The following is an 18,931-nucleotide window of genomic DNA, read 5'->3' on the forward strand; positions in this document are numbered from 1 at the left end:
AGTGGTAATCAATGGACACTGCTCTTTGTGGACTAATGTTATTATTGGAGTCCCTCAGGATTCATTGTTGAGTCCATTGTTGGGTCCATTGTTGTTTTCTGTATTTATAAATGATATTGATGATGGTATATCAGGATTAATGTCCAAGTTTTCAGATGATACAAAGGTTGGCAGGGTTGTTAAAGACAGTATGCAACTCCAACTGGATCTAGATAAGTTGGTCAAATGGGCTGAGAGGTGGCAACTGAAGTTTAACATTGACAAATGTAAAGTACTGCGTATGGGTAGAAGTAACCCCAGAGAAACGTACCAACTGTGTGGTACTACACTTAAGGTGGTAGAAAATGAAAAAGACCTGGGGATATTGTGCAGGCAGATATGAAGTTTTCTGAGCAGTGCAGATGGTCTGCAAGAGTAGCTCATGGTGTCTTGTTAATGATATACAGGAATTTTTCTAGCAGGGATAAGGAGGAGATTATCTCCTTGTATAAGGCAATGGTCAGGTCACACTTTGAGTACTGTATACTGGTCTGAAGGCCTCATTCTAAGAAGGATGTAGAGCTGTTGGAACAAGTACAGAGAAGGGCAACAAGATTAGTGAATGGAACAAAGGGTTGCTCTTATGAAGAAAGGCTTAAGTTTTGCAAATTACAGTGTCTGGAGACAAGGCACCTGCGAGGTGATCTGATTGAGGTGTATAAAGCCTTGAATGGTTTGAGCATGCTCAATGCTTATGGGATTCCTCCTCTTACTCAGAATAACTGCCTGAGAGGGCATAAATTCAAATCGAGGAAAGACAGTTTTAGGATAGATGTGTGGAAGTTTGCCTTTAGCCAGCGCGGCGGGGGGGGGGAGGGTTGATTGTTGGAACAAACTTCTATCTGTCATTGTAGAAGCTGAAGCAGAATTTGGAGCAAGTGGATGGGTGAAATACCCCAGGGGGCTCACATCTGGTGAGTATGGGCTTGGCACACCCAGGGTCCTGAGCTGGATATCATCACCCTTCTCTTTCTTGGTGATTCCTTTCTACTTCTCTCTCTCTCTCTCTCTCTCTCTCTCTCTCTCTCAGGGTAACTCGGGAATTTTATTTTTTTTCTTTTTGGCTGGTGCAGCATAAGCCTCAGGCTTCCTTGTACCATATGGATAATAATAATAAATGAGAAGGGTCTGTGTGTTTTTTTTTTTTTTTTTTTGCTGATGCTGTATAGGATTGCTTTCTTGCATCATGTGCCCTTGCTAATGCTAATATCCTGTGGCAGAGCTGGGCCAAGGGTGAGGTGAATGAGGCTCTTGCCTCAGATTAAAAACTGAAAGGGACGCCAAAAGAAAGATTAAATAATTGCCAACATTGCCATGATTAACAGTAGGGTGCATACTGCTCTGGTTAAAAAGGATTAGTTTTATTAGGAAACTCCGTTGTCAGGGAAATGGATAGTGTATTTTGTAATGATAAATGGACTAGAACCAATATGTGCCTGCCAAGAGCAAAAATTAAAGATGTCATCAACAGATTGTGAAATTTTTAAGGCATGGTGGGGTTGATGTGGGGATTAACGACATTAAGCACATATGAATGACAGGACCATGCTAAAAACATGCCACAAATTAGGTAAAAATGTATATATCTTTGCAATTCTGCGTAGGCACAATAGGAGCAACTGTATATGCTGAAAGAGTTGTGAATTAAATCAAGACTTGAAGGACTCGACAACGCTTTTGGGGGTGGGGAATTTTTATCAGTGGGCCCACACCTGTAGGTAGAAGGAATCTATTTTTATAGTGAAAAGATACATTTGAACAACACTTCTGCAAGGGTTTTCCAATAACATTTAGGATACCATAAGGGTTCGAGGAAATGGGAGTAATATAGATAGACATTTATACGATGGGTAACTACTGACCATTCAGTCTGACTTCAGTGGTAGGGGAAAATCATGGATGTTTAATGATCAAGGAAGTTCCAGGAAAATCATGGAAGTTCAATGATCAGGAGTGTAGTACAGGATTATTGAGATAGCAGTGGAATTCTGAAGGAAATAGTGTATGGTTTTATAAAGGGAAAATCATGTTTAATTAAACAATGCAACCTTTTCCACAACAGTTAAAGATCCATGCCTGTATTTTGAACTATCTAAATATTCTGATTTCCTTCTTTCTTGTCGTATTAGTAGTGGCAAATGATGCAAAAAAGCAAGCTTATACATCAGCCAAAAAAAAAAACACCCCTCACATTCCCATCCAATAGTTTTTCTAGTTCTTCCGTGAATTTTATTAAGCTATCAATTTCCACAACAACATATGCAAGTTTGTTCCTGCAATCAACCACCTGCTGGCTAAAGGCAAACTTCCATACATCTATTCTGTAACTGTCCTTCTTCAATTTGAATTTATGTGTAGTATGAGCAAGACGAAGAAGCCCATCAGCTTGCTTTGAATGGATTGAGCTTGCTCAATCCATTCAAAGCCTTAAACACCTTAATAAGATTGCCTTGCAGGTGCTAAGTCTCCAGATGGGTTCTGCAGTTTGCAGAACTGAAGTCTTTCTTGGTTAGAGCTTTCTTTGTTTTCCTTACCAATCTCATTGCCCTTCTCTGTACCCACTGCATCAGATTGACTTCCTTCCTAAAATGAGGCTTTCAGACCTGTATGTAGTATTCAAGATGTTGCCTGACTATTACCTTATACAATGGGATAATCACCTCCTTATTCCTGCTAGCAAAATTCTTGTATATCATTGACAAAACCCCATGAGCTGTCCTGGCAGTCTGTCTGCACTACTCAGATAACTTCATACCTTACTGCATAATTACCACCCAGGTCTTTTTCATTTTCCACTAACCTGAGTGTAGTATCACACACTTACTCTGGAGTTACTGCTACCCATATGCAAAACTTTGCATTTGTCAATGTTAAACTTCAATTTTCATTTCTCAGCCCAGCTGTCTAACTTTTCTAGATCCTAATAGTAATAATGTATCCTGATAGTAATAATGGTATGCAGTTGCATACCATCATTACTGTCATTAACTACCCTGCCAACCTTTGTATCATCTGCAAACTTGGACATTAAGCTTAATATGTCTTCATCAGTGTCATTAATAAATATAGAAAACAACAATGGGCCCAACATTGAACCCTGGGGAACTAATAACATTAGTCTGTGAAGAGCAGTGTCCATTGATTACCACTCTGTTTTCTCTCACTCAACCATCTGTTTATACATGGCAGTAACTTGCCCTTAATGCCACACTGCTCCAGTTTGTACAGCAGTCTTTTATGTGCAGCGGTGTTGTACATAAAAGACTGCTGCCTGATGATCAAGTGCAATTTCTAGTGTTGAGGTGACTATTACCTTATACAATGGGATAATCACCTCCTTATCCCCACTAGCAAAATTCTTGTATATCATTGACAAAACCCCATGAGCTGTCCTGGCAGTCTGTCTGCACTACTCAGAGAACTTCATACCTTACTGCATAATTACCCCCCCAATACCGTACTGCAGCAAATGAGGAAATACAAATGAACTAAAGTTCCTATGCCATTGTTGTTTACAAATGTGATTAGCTAAAAAGTTTGATTCTTTGTACATGAAATAGATCAGTCTAATGTTTTATGTTACAAATGATGACACCCAGAAATTCTAGGTAATCTGGAATTTCAGAATTGATTGCCAGTTATCACAGAGTCACTAATTTTGTTCACAAAAAGCAGTAGACAATCCCGTGGCCTTCTTAACCAATTTCCCTTTGTGGTTGGAATGCAGTAAAAATTCTGATTGCTTTGGGCAAGATCTCTCTTGCACAATCAGTTCTAATCCTTTGTTGACTGACAGAGAATTAAATTTGCCAGTTCTAGGGTGGTTTGCCAAATTCACCTATTTTTCCAAAAATTGCCAAAAAATGGATAGCACTGAATATTCTTCTATTCTATCTTTTTTTTTTTTTTTGAGCCAGATGCAAAAGTATGTTTTATTGCCCAACTTTCCATCATCCATTTTGCTAGTAACTACTGGATAATAATTCCTAGCTTATTTAACTTTCTTCCAAACTAGTTCCATTAGATATTGCTTCATCTTTCTTGTACTATGTCTTACTTGCAGATTAATTAACTTATAATTATTGTTTAGCTGCTGCCTCCCTGTATTGATATGCTTGATTTTTATTGATATCTGCTATTATATATATCATACTGAGCTAGTTCTGCTAATTATTATTCTTTGCCCTTTAAGCTTCTAATGTTGATTGTACCTATATTTATGGTTATGATGGTTTTACTCCTGTACATGCCAAATAATTTTTCCACCTCTCTCATCAATAATGATGTAAATATAAATTGTTATATTCATAATTCAGTAGCTAAGTTTGGCTTTGTAAAGGTAGGCGCCTCCGTAGCCAGGTGGGAAGGAGCAGCAGTGCGTAGCACACGCTTCTTGATTAGACCGGGGTTCGAGCCCATCACTACCAAATATGGAGGATGCGGAAAGGTCAGGGAATGACCACCGCATATCCTGGAGCAATATGGCCTTAGTTGCTAATGCTCCTAAAAAAAAAACCAAATAACAAACAATATTTGTAAAGAGTTTTTTTTTTTTTTTTTTTTCAGTATATTTTATAGTTATATCTCAAGTGTTCAATGATATAAATTTTAAATTTATTCAACCATCCTGATTAAGTATTTAAAAAGTAAAATTTTAATTGCTGTTCAGGATCCAGAGTTAAGCAGTGAAAGTGAAGATGAGTATGATTTAATGGAACATCATAGTTTCGTGGAACAGTGGCTCCAGAGGGAAAATTCGGAAGCACCAACTACCACCCAGGTAAGCATAAACCTTAACTTTCTTTTAAGCTTCTGAATATTATTGGAAAACCTTGATTTTTTTATTTTTATTTTTTTTTTCTGTTTTACTATTAGCAAGCCTGCACAATAAAGCTACACTTTAAAATACAGGTAACCTTGTAGAGCTCCAGTATTTAGTTTTCATAAGGCTACCTCTATAACACTGCAGTATACTATTATAAAACAAAAAATACTATAATATGGTATTTTAGCGGGGGCCTTTTATAACAGGGTTTGAGACATTTTCATGCCAAACATAGCAGATGTGCTGCTCAAACAGCTTTACCAAAGGGTGAATCTCCCTTTCAGATCCACCCTCTCCTACCCCTAAACAATTTCTGAGCCTGGGGCAGCTGATCTGTCTCCCCTCCCCCCACAATGTACCTGGTAATGAATACACATTAGCATTAGCATTAGCATTAGTAGAGGCATATGATGCAAGAAAGCAAGCTTATGCAGCATCAGCCCAAAAAAAAAAAAAAAAAAACCACTTCCACTTCACCCCTCCATTCGTTCATCTCTGCATTCAGGTGTTTTTAAGGATGCTCAAATAGCAGATTAGCGTTATAACCATTTGTTTAAAAGATATTTGCAGCAGAGATCGGTCCATGAATGATTGCTCCATGAGAGCATAACGCTTAGTTTTTTGGTACAGTGGACATGACTGCTGTTCAGTCACACTGCAGAAAAGGCCTTGGTTTAATTCCTGTTGAGATAGGAGGAATTTTCATAATTTTTTTTCATAATGGGGCTAAGTAAGTTTGTCTCAGGTGAAGGTTGCGTGGTTCCCTCCCCAGAAACTCAGGATTTTGACTTTCAGATGGCTTTCAACACCCATCACTCCAGTGGCCAAAACATCTTCAAAGACAAAAATTGAATGCTAAGATGCAGTATGATTTTCAGATTATTTTAGTGCCTGTATTGAAATATAATCCAGCAACTTTTATGTTAAGCTGTTTAGGGCAAACACAGGCCCAGCATTACGGATTAAAGATACATATAAACATTTTTGTTTATTTAATATATACTGTGTGGCTTCTCAATTAGATTCAATATGTTATTCACAGGTAGTTTTATTACCACTTCCCCTCTTTAAAAAAAAAAAATCCTTGCTGCACCTGTTTACCATACCAGTGCCAACCAGGCATCCAAATGGACAGACATGGTGAAGACCATGTCTGTCCATCCAACTTGACTCCCAGTGGATAGATTTCATGAAATTTGATATTTAGTTGTTGTTATTTGGTTTTTAGGAGCATTACCAACTAAGGCATATTGCTCCGGGGATATGCGGTGGTCATTCCCTGACCTTCCCGCATCCTCTGTATTTGGTGGTCACGGGCTTGAATCCCGGTCTAATCAAGAAGCTTGTGCTACGCACTGCTGCTCCTGGCTATGGAGGCACCTTGATATTTAGTCCTTCAAAAATATTTGTCAAGCCATTCCAAATTTCATTAAACTTGGAAAAATAGAAATCTGGCAATTATTATTATATATTTTTTTCTATACAATTTGTATGTAAAAAAGAAATTCATAGATTAAACGTTTGTAAAATAATAAGAGGAGTTTACCTCAGTATAGTACGTAGAACACTTCCGTAATATACTCTCCAGAAATTAAAACGAAAAAATTACATTAAAGTAAAAAATAATTAAAAACCAATTTAACACAATTAAAATCAAATTAATACAATTAAATCAATTTAACGCGATTAAAAATATTAAAAAGAATCTAACAAAAATATTCAAAATGATTTTTGGGCAAACACAAAGAGTAATATTGAGCGTTACAGCTCTGATTCATACTATCTAAATGTAGTTTTAATGCAGTACTGTTAGCTTTAGACAATCTGCACTTTTCACTTCTGTTAATCACAGAAAAAGAAAATTAAAAAAATTCAATTAATTTTAAGAAAAAATGGAATGTGCCTAAAATGTAATGCGCTGTTTTTGTTACTAAACTTGTAATTCTAGCATATTTCTATTAATATAAATGAAAGTATATTTCACATATTACTGTAGAATAAAAAGTCAGATTGAGGTCATATTTTCAACTAATGCCCCGTTGGTTCTTGGGGAAATTTCCGGTTCATTTATGAGTTCACAATCTCTCCCCTCAAAAAAAAAAAAAAAAAAAAAAACGAAAGTATGTTTTCACATTAATTAACAAGTAAGTGTGGATTGCTACCAATTTTTAACATGTATTCTGTTGACCTCTGGAATAGTTATAATTTCAATTCTGATTTCATAACATTTCCTCCCAAGTTTCCCCCTACAGAAATATTACTATAAATTTGGAACAGTAGTTCCGATCCATTTCGAAATTCAATGCTTACTTAAAATATTTTAGGAATCTATGTAACAAATATTCATGTCGATGGGTTGACTTATTTTGTTATAAATCATGAATTATTACTATTTGCTAATGTCCCCGGAATGTAACACACTGTATACATTAAATTTGTTTTTCTTTTTCCAGTGTTCGTAGTATATGCAGTAAAACTATGTTACCATTCAAGATGTCTTATAGTCTTATATTATTATTATTATTATTATTACTATAGAAGTAGGCTTTATGAAAAGTTTTCTTGATGTGATATCTATATAAATGAAATTCTTAGGTATACTGCCCAAATTTTCCAACTGCTAATTGTTGCTAGCACCTGTTCACGCAGTTCACCTCACATGACCACCATACCGGGCATTCTTTATTAATTTTTGTACTAACATTTTTCGATTGAAGAAAGGCAACCTATGCCTGAAAGCTGTCGATGTAGGTTTGTTTTAACTGTTTATTTTATCTGTCTTCAATTTTAATAAACTGTTCTAAGTTTTAAGAAGCTGAACAGTGTGTAAGAACTTTGAGAAAATGTAGAAGAAATGCTAATGAAACATTAGAGGAGAGATCTAAGAGACCGAAACGAGACTCTGTGACTTTGAAGATGGACAGAAAACATTGAAGAAAGAGAAGCAAGATTGGAAATGAGAAGACAGGCAAAATGCCGTAGGACTAATCAATAGAAGTACCCGATGCGAATAATCAACAAGCTGTAATTAATGTGGAAGAGCATAACATAGGAAATGTGTTACAAATTTTAGTATTGCAATGCAATGCAAGATATTGGGGACATGAGTTAAACACATCGAATAAATACACTAAATGCTGTCATGATGGAAGAGTTTCACTTGACCAACCTATTATGAGAGCTGCTTACAGGGGATACATGTGAAGCAAATAACTACAGAGAACATATATGAGAGTACAACTCAGCAATGGCATTCACATCATATGCAGAGATTAAATCACTGTCTGGAAATGGTCCATACTGTTTTAAAATACATGGCCAGATTTACCATTTGATCTCACTGCTATATCCAAACGAGGCAAATAAGCCAGGATATGAACAACTTTATATTTTCGATTTTACTGAAGCAACAACAAACCAGCTTGAAAAACAATCAAACCAAGGGCCGAAATAATGCAACAATTGGTAATGCAACAATTGGACGAGATGGTAAAGAGACGATATAACGCACCTACGTCCAAAACAGAGGTTGCTGCAATATTTGTTGGAGAAGAGAGGGAACCACCTGCAAATAGAGACATATGCATATATCCCACAAGTGACTGCTGTAGAATAATATCACCACTAAACAAGAATTGTGAAGACTGAAGGTTAAACTATTCTAGATTAAACTATTTATGCCATAATCAGAAAGATGGCATATGTTATGCCAGGTACACCTAGATTGTTATTATTATTATGAGTTAATGGTATTATGAAGTATGTATTTATAATTGCACCTAATTTTTATTAAAATTTGGCAGCACTTTTTCTGGTACAGTTCGATATATGGGCTCACTAGTTTAAATTTAATTGCTTATAATATAAGACTGCTTAAAATTGGTCCCCCGAGACACAGAGACATTATTCACAGTAGAAAGGGTTTATGATATTCTGTTATCACTGGCATTGCTTTATTAAGAATATTTATTTATTAAATCCACAGTTCATAGTTCTAGTAACGTTACATTTGAAAACTTTATGTTATAGTTTTCACCATTTAATTTTATAGTTGGAAATCATTAATTTAATAGGTTTTTTTTCTTTTTCTTTTTTTGCATGCATTTTCTTAAATTCATAGAGCATGAATTTATAATAATGTATGTTGTTTGCAATGTGGATTGATTAAAATTTCTTTATAGCCAAATTTAGTCTGTTAAGCTCATTCTCTATTTCTGTGGATTTTTTTTTTAACAGAATGGATATGCCTATGATGAGGATGAAGTGGGAAACTGGAGTTTTCATGTCTCTGCAGAAGAGCAGCCATCTAATACTGAAGTTCATTGGGAAGGTCAGTGGAGTGTTTCGGGGGATGATCGATTAGACAAATCCTACTCTTGTCAGCTAGAAAGGATTCAAGAACATAGTACAGAAGATGACTATCAAGATGACTTCTGGAGTCACTCAGTATGGAACTCTGTAATTTCCAAAGAGCCTGCACCCATGTCGCAGGAAGAAGATAAAGTGAAAAATGTTAGCTGTAATACTGATGTTTCTATTGTTACTGTAGAACAAAAGAAGGAGCCTGAAACTGTACTTAGCAGAAATGTGGCAGATTCATCAGATAAATGTATATCTACCATGACTTGGACTCCTGCAAATTCTGATAATACTTCGGTTAATGAAAGAGTATCACCAGTTGGAGAGGAAGTAGAAGCACTTTTACAAGACTGGAGTGATATCAGCAGTAGGCAGGATTCTTGTTTTGATGTTTCTGAAACAACAGAAGCTGAAATATCTATTAATATTCCTCAGAACAGTGTGGAATTAGAAGAAAAGAATATTGCAAATAATTTACAGCCAGAAGCTACAGGATTTAATAGGGACTTTTACAGATTATGTGTAGTTGGTTCTACTCGGAGCCTAAGTGCTTCTGAGTCTGGTAGTCATGTAGAAGCAGAACATCCTGTTGCACATTCACAGGCTGTGCCAGTTGACAATATGGGGGATAGCAATCAACACTCTGCAGAAAAATCTGAGGGGGAAGAATTTCAAAAAGATGAAACAGAAATGAATGCTCTGATAAAGAAAGATGAAGGTGGAACAGAAAGGTTAAAGTCACCTAACACTAAAGGAAGTGATCACACCAGTGAAACGAAAAAGGAAGAAATGCAGACTGAAATGAAAGTAAATTCAACTGTGAGAAATACAGCAGAAACAACTGTGATAGCAACTTGCTCAATATTAAACGAACCTCAGACTAGTAAAAGTGGGCATGATCCAATCTCTGAGAATCATCAGAAGGATGTAGTAGCAAGTGAATCATCTTTGAAAGACAAAGACCAAATGAATATGCAAAGCCTGGCTGTAAAAAAAACACAAGATGAAGTAGAAATGGAAGCAAATGGATTCTCAAGAAAGTTATGTCAAAAGCCTGAATCAATTTGTGACGAGCCTTCACAAGATAAATATGTATCTCAATATGTGATGCAAGTAGAAAAATTTATTAGAAATAAGGACAGTTGTACAGCCTCATTATCCATGATCAGCAGCACTCCAAAAGAAATAAAAAATTTTCCTACTGAACATACAGAGATGATAAAGCAGAGAAAAATGCCCCCAAAAATCCCTCCAAAAAGAAATAAAATGAAAGCTGCAGTAGTTATTTTACCAACTGGACCCTCATTAGGAAGATCTGCTAAAGCAACGAGCAGTTATGTTGCAGTAGAGTCTAAGCGATCCCCAACAGAAAAAACAAAAATTCCTGTACGAAATCCAAGCCCAGAAAAAAGAACACGAACTTCAAAAAGTCACATTAAGTCTCGAGCACATGCAGATCTAGATGTTAGAAGAGTAAGGGATGAGAAAAAACACTCTTCAGGAAGGAAAAGTTCAAATGCCAAGAAAAGTAGTAGTCGTAGGTCTGTAAAAATGGATGCACAGAAAATAAATGAGAATAGACTTCAAAACAATAATGATAATAACTTATTGCAAAATGTTAAAGAAGCTGTTAAAGTTATTAAGCCGGTTACTGATGAGGAAAGGTTTAAAAAAGACTCAAAACATTCAGGTGGGAAAAAAATTGTTCTTGAGAAGATGGAGAAAACCCATAAGTTAGATGATTTAGCAGGGAAATCTGAGAAAGATGACTTGATGGCAGAACTGGAGCATCGTTTAACAATAGACTCATGTAATATGACAGTTGCAGACAAAATTCAAGAACTAAATGCACTTATTGCTAAAAATGAAACTGAGAGACTGCCCATTTCATTGTTAACTAGAGATAATAAAATTCCCATTCAGGAAAATAAAGATTTTCATGATTCATCTCTGGAAAGAAGGCATAACATTCAAAGAAGAGAAAAAGCATTAACAAAAGAATCAGGCATTAAAGAAGGTTGTGGCACCTCCTGGGTTCATGTAGAAGCTGATATTGATTTGAGTGATCCCAAGGTAAAAATACCATAATAAAATATTTTTGGACTGGTTGTGTGTGTATAAGTGTGTACTTGTCTGTAAGAATTGCAGTGTGTCTGTAATTGTTTTCAAGAGGTTTTTCAAGATGTCTCTGTATTTATGAAATATAGCAGAAAAATTCATATGCAAAATTGTAGAGCATGATTAATTTATTTAGATGCATTTTTCTTCTCCTTGAAAATTACATGATTACAAGTTTTTAAGTGACATAATTTGGGATGTACATATGACAGAAATGAAACTAACTTGTTAACCTAAAATACATCTGTTACAAACATTTCTGGAAGAATGTCTGAAGAACATATCCATTCGTTGTCTGAACATGGTCCAAGCATTTATTTAACATCCTTTTAGCAAAAAGTGGGCCTTTTCTCTCTGGGATTACTTAAAATTGTAGGTTTATGCAATATTTGCAAAATTTTCGAGACCTAAAATAGTATATTGCAGCATGCCAAATATTATCCAGGCATAGGCATAGTCATAGTCATGTAAACCAACATAGTTAAAAATTTACAGCCATGACTCATGTACTCCATGACAGCATAACACTCGCAGTTTTTTTAGCAGAGTGGGTATGGCTGCTGTTCGGCCACACTGCAGAAAAGGCCTTGGTTTTATTCCTGTTGAGATAGGAGGAATTTTCATAGTTTTTTTTTTTTTTTTATATTGGAGGTAAGCAAGTTTGTCTCAGGTGATGGTTGCAAGCCCCCCTCCCCCATGGAACTCAGGATTTTCATCCAGCAAGCTGATCATAAAAAACACTTATTTTTCAGACACAGTACAGTAGACTTTCAGAATAACAGCACCTTCAGGGCCATGGCACATCATAGTCTTAGTTGCTTTTGCACTAATAAAATCGAAATCCAACCAAGCACCTTCAGGCATTCAAGATGCCGTTATTTCGATTTTTCCGTTATCAAGAACTTTTTATTTTTAATTTATTTAATACAGAAATAATGAGGCTAAATAAGAATTAGAGAGATTAAGCATGCACTTTTATTAACTGCACATGAAAAACATAAACATGTTGATGATACAATGTTATATTCTTCCCTTAATACACCCCTACTTACACCCATTATGTTTTCTATTATTATATCAAGTTTATCACTAAGCTATAATGTTGTCCTTCTTTTCTTCTCTGTATGAGATTTATTAACTTTAAGAGCCATAGTGAGGGGTTTTTAATGAATGTAAATTCATTAAAAAATAATTAATTAAAAATTTAATTTAATATCAGTACAAAGTTAAATTAAAAAGTTAATTTAATATCATGATATCAGTACAGAATTCATTTTCAAAATGGTGAACTTAAACAAATACCGTAATCACATGACTTGCCGTTTTCTTTTTTTGGCACTGCAAGACATCTGCACTGTACTAAACATCTAATCTCAATGTGCTGTTAGCTCGAATGTTCCGTTATTTCGACAGACTACTGTATATTGATACCTCTTTGCTTAAAATTAACTGCAGCACTAATTCAAAACCAGCCAGCCATGACATTATGATAAATTCACCATTTTTCACTGACTTGGAACAGTCTGGATTTAAATCCCATCAAAAACTAGAGGAATTCTGATTTCATCAGAGATTTAGTTGTCTGATCTCACACTGTTGGAGTAAAGATATTCCCAATGAGTTATTCAGGGATTTTCAGAGCCAAAAATCCCTGAATAACCTGAAAAGCATTCCCTGAACACAGACATAGTGCACAATAAAAAAAAAAAATTAAAACACACACACACACACACACACACACACACACACACACACACACACACACACACACACACACACACACACACACACACACACACACACACACCTTGTACACTGTTATGACTAAAGTAATTTGATGCACCAAACAGCCTCAAAACAACATAAACCATAGTATGAAGTATACATATCCATTGCCTCTTATTACATATAAAAACTATAATATTTAGATTTTCCTGTTGAAGAATATTTCTTAATAAATTTACCATACTCTACAACTTGATTATTTTTTTAAGACTGTCATTTATGGATAGCACTTGAACATTGATATTCCAGAGCATTACATTTAATATGTTTTCAAGCTATTTGCATGGATATAAATTTTTTCTACCTTTTGTATATCCTGATATTAGCATTAGCAGTGGCAGATGGCACAAGAAAGCAAGCTTATACAGCATCAGCCAAAAAAAAAAAAAAAAAAAAAACACCTCCCATTTTACCTATTCATTCCATCCAATAGATTGTTTAGTTTTTCCTTGAATTTATTTAAGTTATCAACTTCCTCAACATCACATGGAAGTTTGTTCCAGCAATCAACCACTTGCTAAAGGCAAACTTCTATGTATATGTTCTTCAACTGTCCTTCCTCAATTTGAATTTGTGCCTCCTCATGTGCATAGTCTGAGCAAGAGGAAGAATCCCATTAGCATTGAGCTTGCTCAATGCATTCAAAGCCTTAAGCACGTCAATCATATCACCTGCAGATTATAGTCTATAATCTGAAATTTACAGATGAGCTACACTTGGTAAGACCACCCTTTTGGTCACTTTAATTTCATTGTCCCTCTCTTTGCCTGTTCCAACAGATTGACATCCTTCCTAAAACGAGGCCTCCAGACCTGTATGCAATACTCAAGATGTGGCCTGACCATTACCTTATACAATGAGATAATCACCTAATTAAATGCTAGCAAAATTCCTGTATATCATTGACACCCTTACTCCATGAGCTGTCCTGGCTGCCTGTTTGCATTGCTCAGGGAACTTCATATCTGACTGCACAATTATCCCGAGATGTTTTTAATTTTTTACCAACCTGAGTGTAGTAGCACACAGTTGGTATATTAATTTGGAGTTACTGCTACCCATATGCTGCAAGAGTAGCACACGGTGTCTTGTCAATGATATACAGGAATTTTTTTGCAGGGATAAGGAGGTGATTATTCCCTTGTGTAAGGTAATGGTCAGGCCACACCTTGAGTACTGTATACAGGTCTGGAGGCCTCATTTCAAGAAGAATGTAGAGCTGTTGGAACGAGTACAGAGAAGGGAAACAAGATTAGTGAATGGAAGAAAGGCTTAAGTTTTGCAAATTACAGTGTCTGGAGACTAGGCACCGGCAAGGTGATCTGATAGAGATGTATAAAGCCTTGAATGGTTTGAGCATGCTCAATGCCGATGGGATTCTTCCTCTTGCTCAGCTGAGAGGGCATAAATTCAGATTGAGGAAAGACAGATGTAGGATAGATGTGCGGAAATTTGCCTTTAACCAGCGGGTAGTTGGTTGGTGGAACAGACTTCCATCCCTTGTTGTGGAAGTTGATAGTCTAAATAAATTTAAGGCTTAGCTGGACAGGTATTTCAAACGAACGGAGGAGTAAAATGGAAGTGTTTTTTTTTATTTTTTTTTTATTTTTTTGGCTGATGCTGCATAAGCTTGCTTTCTTGCATCATATGCCTCTACTAATGCTAATATGCAGTACTTTACATTTATAAATGTTAAACTTCAGTTTCCATTTCTCAGCCCGTCTGCCTGACTTTCCTAAATCCTGTTGCAGCAGCATACTGTAATTACTGTCATTAACCAACCTGCCAACTTTTGTGTCATCTGCAAACTTGGACATTAAGCCTGATATGCCTTCATCAATATCACTGATAATTATAGAAAACAACAATGGGCCAACATCAAACACCGGGGAACTCCACTAATAACATCAGTCCACATAGAGCAATGTCCATTTATTACCACTCTCTGTCTTCTCCCACTCAACCATCCCTTTACTGATAGCAGCAGCTTGCCCTTAATGCTGCACTGCTCCAATTTGTACAACAGCAACAACAACAACAACAGTATCAAAAGCTTTCCTGAAATTCAAGTATATGATATCAAATTTGTTTTTTGCATCCAGTTCCTTTCTGATCACATTGTAGTATCCAATCAGATTGGTCAAACAAGATTTCCTTTTAACAAACCTATGCTATGTCTGAAGTATAATTGTGTCCTTGTTTAGATGATCCTGCACAACTTCTTTTTCCAGTGACTACATTATTTTCCCTGGAACAGAATTTAAAACTAACAGGTCTATAATTACTTGTATCAACCTTTGCTCCCCCTTTTATGAATTTCGGGATACATTTGAACATTTCCAGGCCATGGAGATCTCCCCTGAATATAAGGATGCTCTCAGGCTAAGGGTTTGCTTTCTTCGTTCCCTGCCTTCCTTAATATAATCATATAGATTCCATTCACCCCAGGTGCTTTTCTTATGTTTAACTTCAACAATTTCTCTCCCACTTTCTTCTCAGTTATTACAAAATCATTTAGTTCCCAGTTAGAGTTTGATAAACTTCCAGCATCCTCTTCCATAAAGATTTCCTCATGTGAATATAGATACAGAATACTCATTCAGTTTGTTAGCAATCTGAGCATGATTATCAGCAGATAAACCATCGACGTTGACTGAACCAATTTGATTCATCCTCTTCCTTCTTTTTTATACATAAGTAAAGAAGTCTTTGCTCTTGTAATCTGCCTTCGCTTACACCTCCTTTGTGACTTTATTATAGATTAGTTTATATCTACCATAGGCTTTTGTGTCGCCTGATAATTTATATGCATCCCATGCATGTTTCTTCTCCACCACAAGTCTCATCAGTTCATCTGACATCCATTTAGGCCTCTACTTTGAAGAGTATTTTTTGGTTGGTATGAAAAGCCTAATAGCTTCTGTGATTAATTTCTTGAATGTTTCTCATTTGAAATCTGCTGATGGTAACATCATCAGTTGGTCCCACTGGATAAAATTTAAAAACTGTCTGAGAGCACTATAGTCACCCTTACATAAGCAAAAAAGCCCTTCCTTTACCCATGATGGTAGTTACACTTCTAAGTAAATCCAAAATCAATACACTGTGACCACTGCCACCCAGTGGTTCTTTTATCTGAAGATTCTTAATGCATGAATAATCACTGGTGATAATATGATCAAGAGTATATACTTCACCTTATTGCCTCTCTGACATGCCGCTGTAGAAAACTGATTCCAGTAAATCCACAAAAGTATTGTTAATCTGTGGGTGACCAACCCACATGTTCCAGTCAGTATCTGGAAATTTAAAATACCCTATTATAAGACATTTTGATTTACTGGCCCACTCTGTTTCACTGTACAGTTGTTCATTGCACTTAACAAACCTATGCTGTGTCTGAAGTATAATTGTGTCCTTGTTTAGATGATCCTGCAGAACTTCTTTTTCCAGTGACTGTATTATTTTCCTTGGAACAAAATTTAAAACTAACATTAGGTATATGACACACTCTTACTGTCTTTTTGCTTTCTCAGTATTTATGTCACAGCAAACTGACTCAGCATTGCACTGGACACCCATGTCACTGCATGTCACTGGTGTGCATCCAGTCCCCCCTCCTATCCTGTCAGTCCTTTCTGTATACGTTGTACTGTCCATATACAAATTCTGCATCCCTAGTCCTTTCTGTATATGTTGTACTGTCCATATACAAATTCTGCATCCCTTATACCTGAGTGACACCATCACATCTCTGAAATCCCAACACTAACTCTGAAATCTCCTAGCATTGGTGTACATGCACCTGTTATTACTTTTAGTTACCCTAACACAGCTCTTGTATTTACTTGTTTCATGATGACTCTCAGCAAACCTTGAAATCACCTGCACCTTGCTTTTGATGCTGCTGCTCATTCCCAATAGAAGCTGTCCAAGAATTGCTTTCACCTCTACCTGCGGCTATTGTTAATCTATTAATCTGTGTATTCCCCCCAAGCTATCAGTTTTCAGATCCACCTAACACTGCCTCAATAGCATCGACAAATATTCTTGTATCCTTTCTATTTAAGTGTATCCCATTCCTTTAGAAGCAGTCTTCCTTGTTAACAAGCACAGACCACCTGAGAAAAATTCTACCCCATGAACCTTGCACAATCTCTCCAGGGCTGAATTGATTGATGCGGCTCTCATCATATACTCCCTCCTCCCTCCTATCATGGCTAGGCAAAATTGCAGACACTTTCAAATTTAACCATCTCACAACTTTCTTTTTTAACTTTGCCTTGTGCTTGTTAACTAATTCTGCAGATCCACTCTTAATGTCATTATTGCCAACACATATGACAGTATCACCTTTTGTGCCCTTAAAAGATGGTATCTGCCCTACAGTGTCATCAGTCTTTGCCTCTGCCAGACATACTTTGTCTTATCCACCTGTCGTTTTTGCACAATATATTTTCCATTTCCCTGACAGCAGAGTCACTGACAACAACTATCTCCTGTGGGACCAGTGCAATTCTGCCTTGGGAGTTGCCTGATGATCAAATACAAGCTCTGGCATTGATGTGGGCAGCTGAGAGCTTGATGGGCCCCCGATTTAATTCTTTTGAGGGCATCCACTCTGTTCTTCAAGCTCTACCTTAGGCTTCTGTGTCATCCGATAATTTATATGCATTGCATGCATTATGTATGCATGTGTGAGCATGTTTGTGTGTGCATGCATACACATGCACAGGTTGATAGAAGTATAAAAATTATTTTTTGGATTGATTTTGTTTAAAATTTTACAGTGAAAAAAACTACACAGCTTGTGTAATTTTAATCTAATTTGAATTACAGATCAATTGATGAGCTATAAATGTTCATATACCATCTGACAGTGAAGTAAACAAGTTCTGGGAAAAAAAAAATTTTTTTCCTATCCTTTAGTGAACCTAGACATCTTCAAAGTATGTGGGACAAGCCAAATATTCATAGGCTGGTTCAGTAACAAAGGGTAGGCTCACATTAGTCATAGGTTCGTATTGCCCCCTTCAGAACTACTACACCGAGTCAAACAATTCTGTTATTGGAAGCACCACTAGAGCTCTTTTGTTGAAATTGCATTCAGGACTACCATCACAGCTGCTAAACTCTCCAGATATCTGATGGAGAAGCTATCATTCCTATTAAATTTGACACTTTTCTGTCTCACCATTTTGTAATATAGTTGACGACAGTGAATTTTCCAAAAGTTTTTCCATCTTCTTTTCACAAAAAAATAATAAAATTATGTTATAATTTTTTTTTTTAAATTTGGCAAATTTCTGCTTATATGAATTATTAATATTAATGAATTATTGGCCTTCAAGTGTGCCATAATAGCATTGTTCTCTATTATGTGCATTAATTTCACCAGACTTGCAAATTTTCAAATGGCCATTTGAAAATGGGCCATTTTCAAATGCTACAGATGTCAGTAATCAAAGAGATTCCAGGCTATATCCCATTGTAGTGATCTCCATAATAAAAAAAAAAAAGTTAAATCAAAAGCAGCTTTCTCTTAGTGCCAGCATTTGAAGGTGACTCTACAGGATACAACATTGGACATCTTCTGAACAAACTAAAAGCATATGGAACTCCTACAAAAACTATTGTGTTGATAATGTGCCTGTTATGGTAGACCTAAAAACTTGAGTAGAATAGTATTAAGAGGAGATTGAGCACTTTGTGGTAATAGACTTTTCATCTTATTAATATGCATGCTGAAAAGAAAGCTACAACTTCCCTGTGAGAGTGGATGAATATTTAGTGAAAATTTACAGC

The 18,931-nt window shown here is 36.1% G+C and overlaps 1 protein-coding gene across 9 annotated transcripts in view; it reads left to right on the forward strand.

Annotated features, from left to right (window-relative positions):
- The window catches only part of LOC150075824 (uncharacterized), a 376,562-nt gene that overhangs the window by 349,604 nt on the left and 8,027 nt on the right, over positions 1 to 18,931 (forward strand). For all 9 annotated transcript variants that reach the window (XM_090387480.1, XM_090387477.1, XM_090387479.1 and 6 more), the window contains 2 exons: positions 4,709 to 4,819; positions 9,101 to 11,296. In XM_090387480.1, coding sequence (XP_090243606.1) covers positions 4,709 to 4,819; positions 9,101 to 11,296 — 2,307 coding nt within the window. The remainder of the gene's footprint in view (positions 1 to 4,708; positions 4,820 to 9,100; positions 11,297 to 18,931) is intronic.

This window comes from Mastigoproctus giganteus, chromosome 13 (genome assembly GCF_048544385.1).
Source record: "Mastigoproctus giganteus isolate SK-2022 chromosome 13, ASM4854438v1, whole genome shotgun sequence".
Classification (NCBI taxonomy): Eukaryota; Metazoa; Arthropoda; class Arachnida; order Uropygi; family Thelyphonidae; genus Mastigoproctus; species Mastigoproctus giganteus.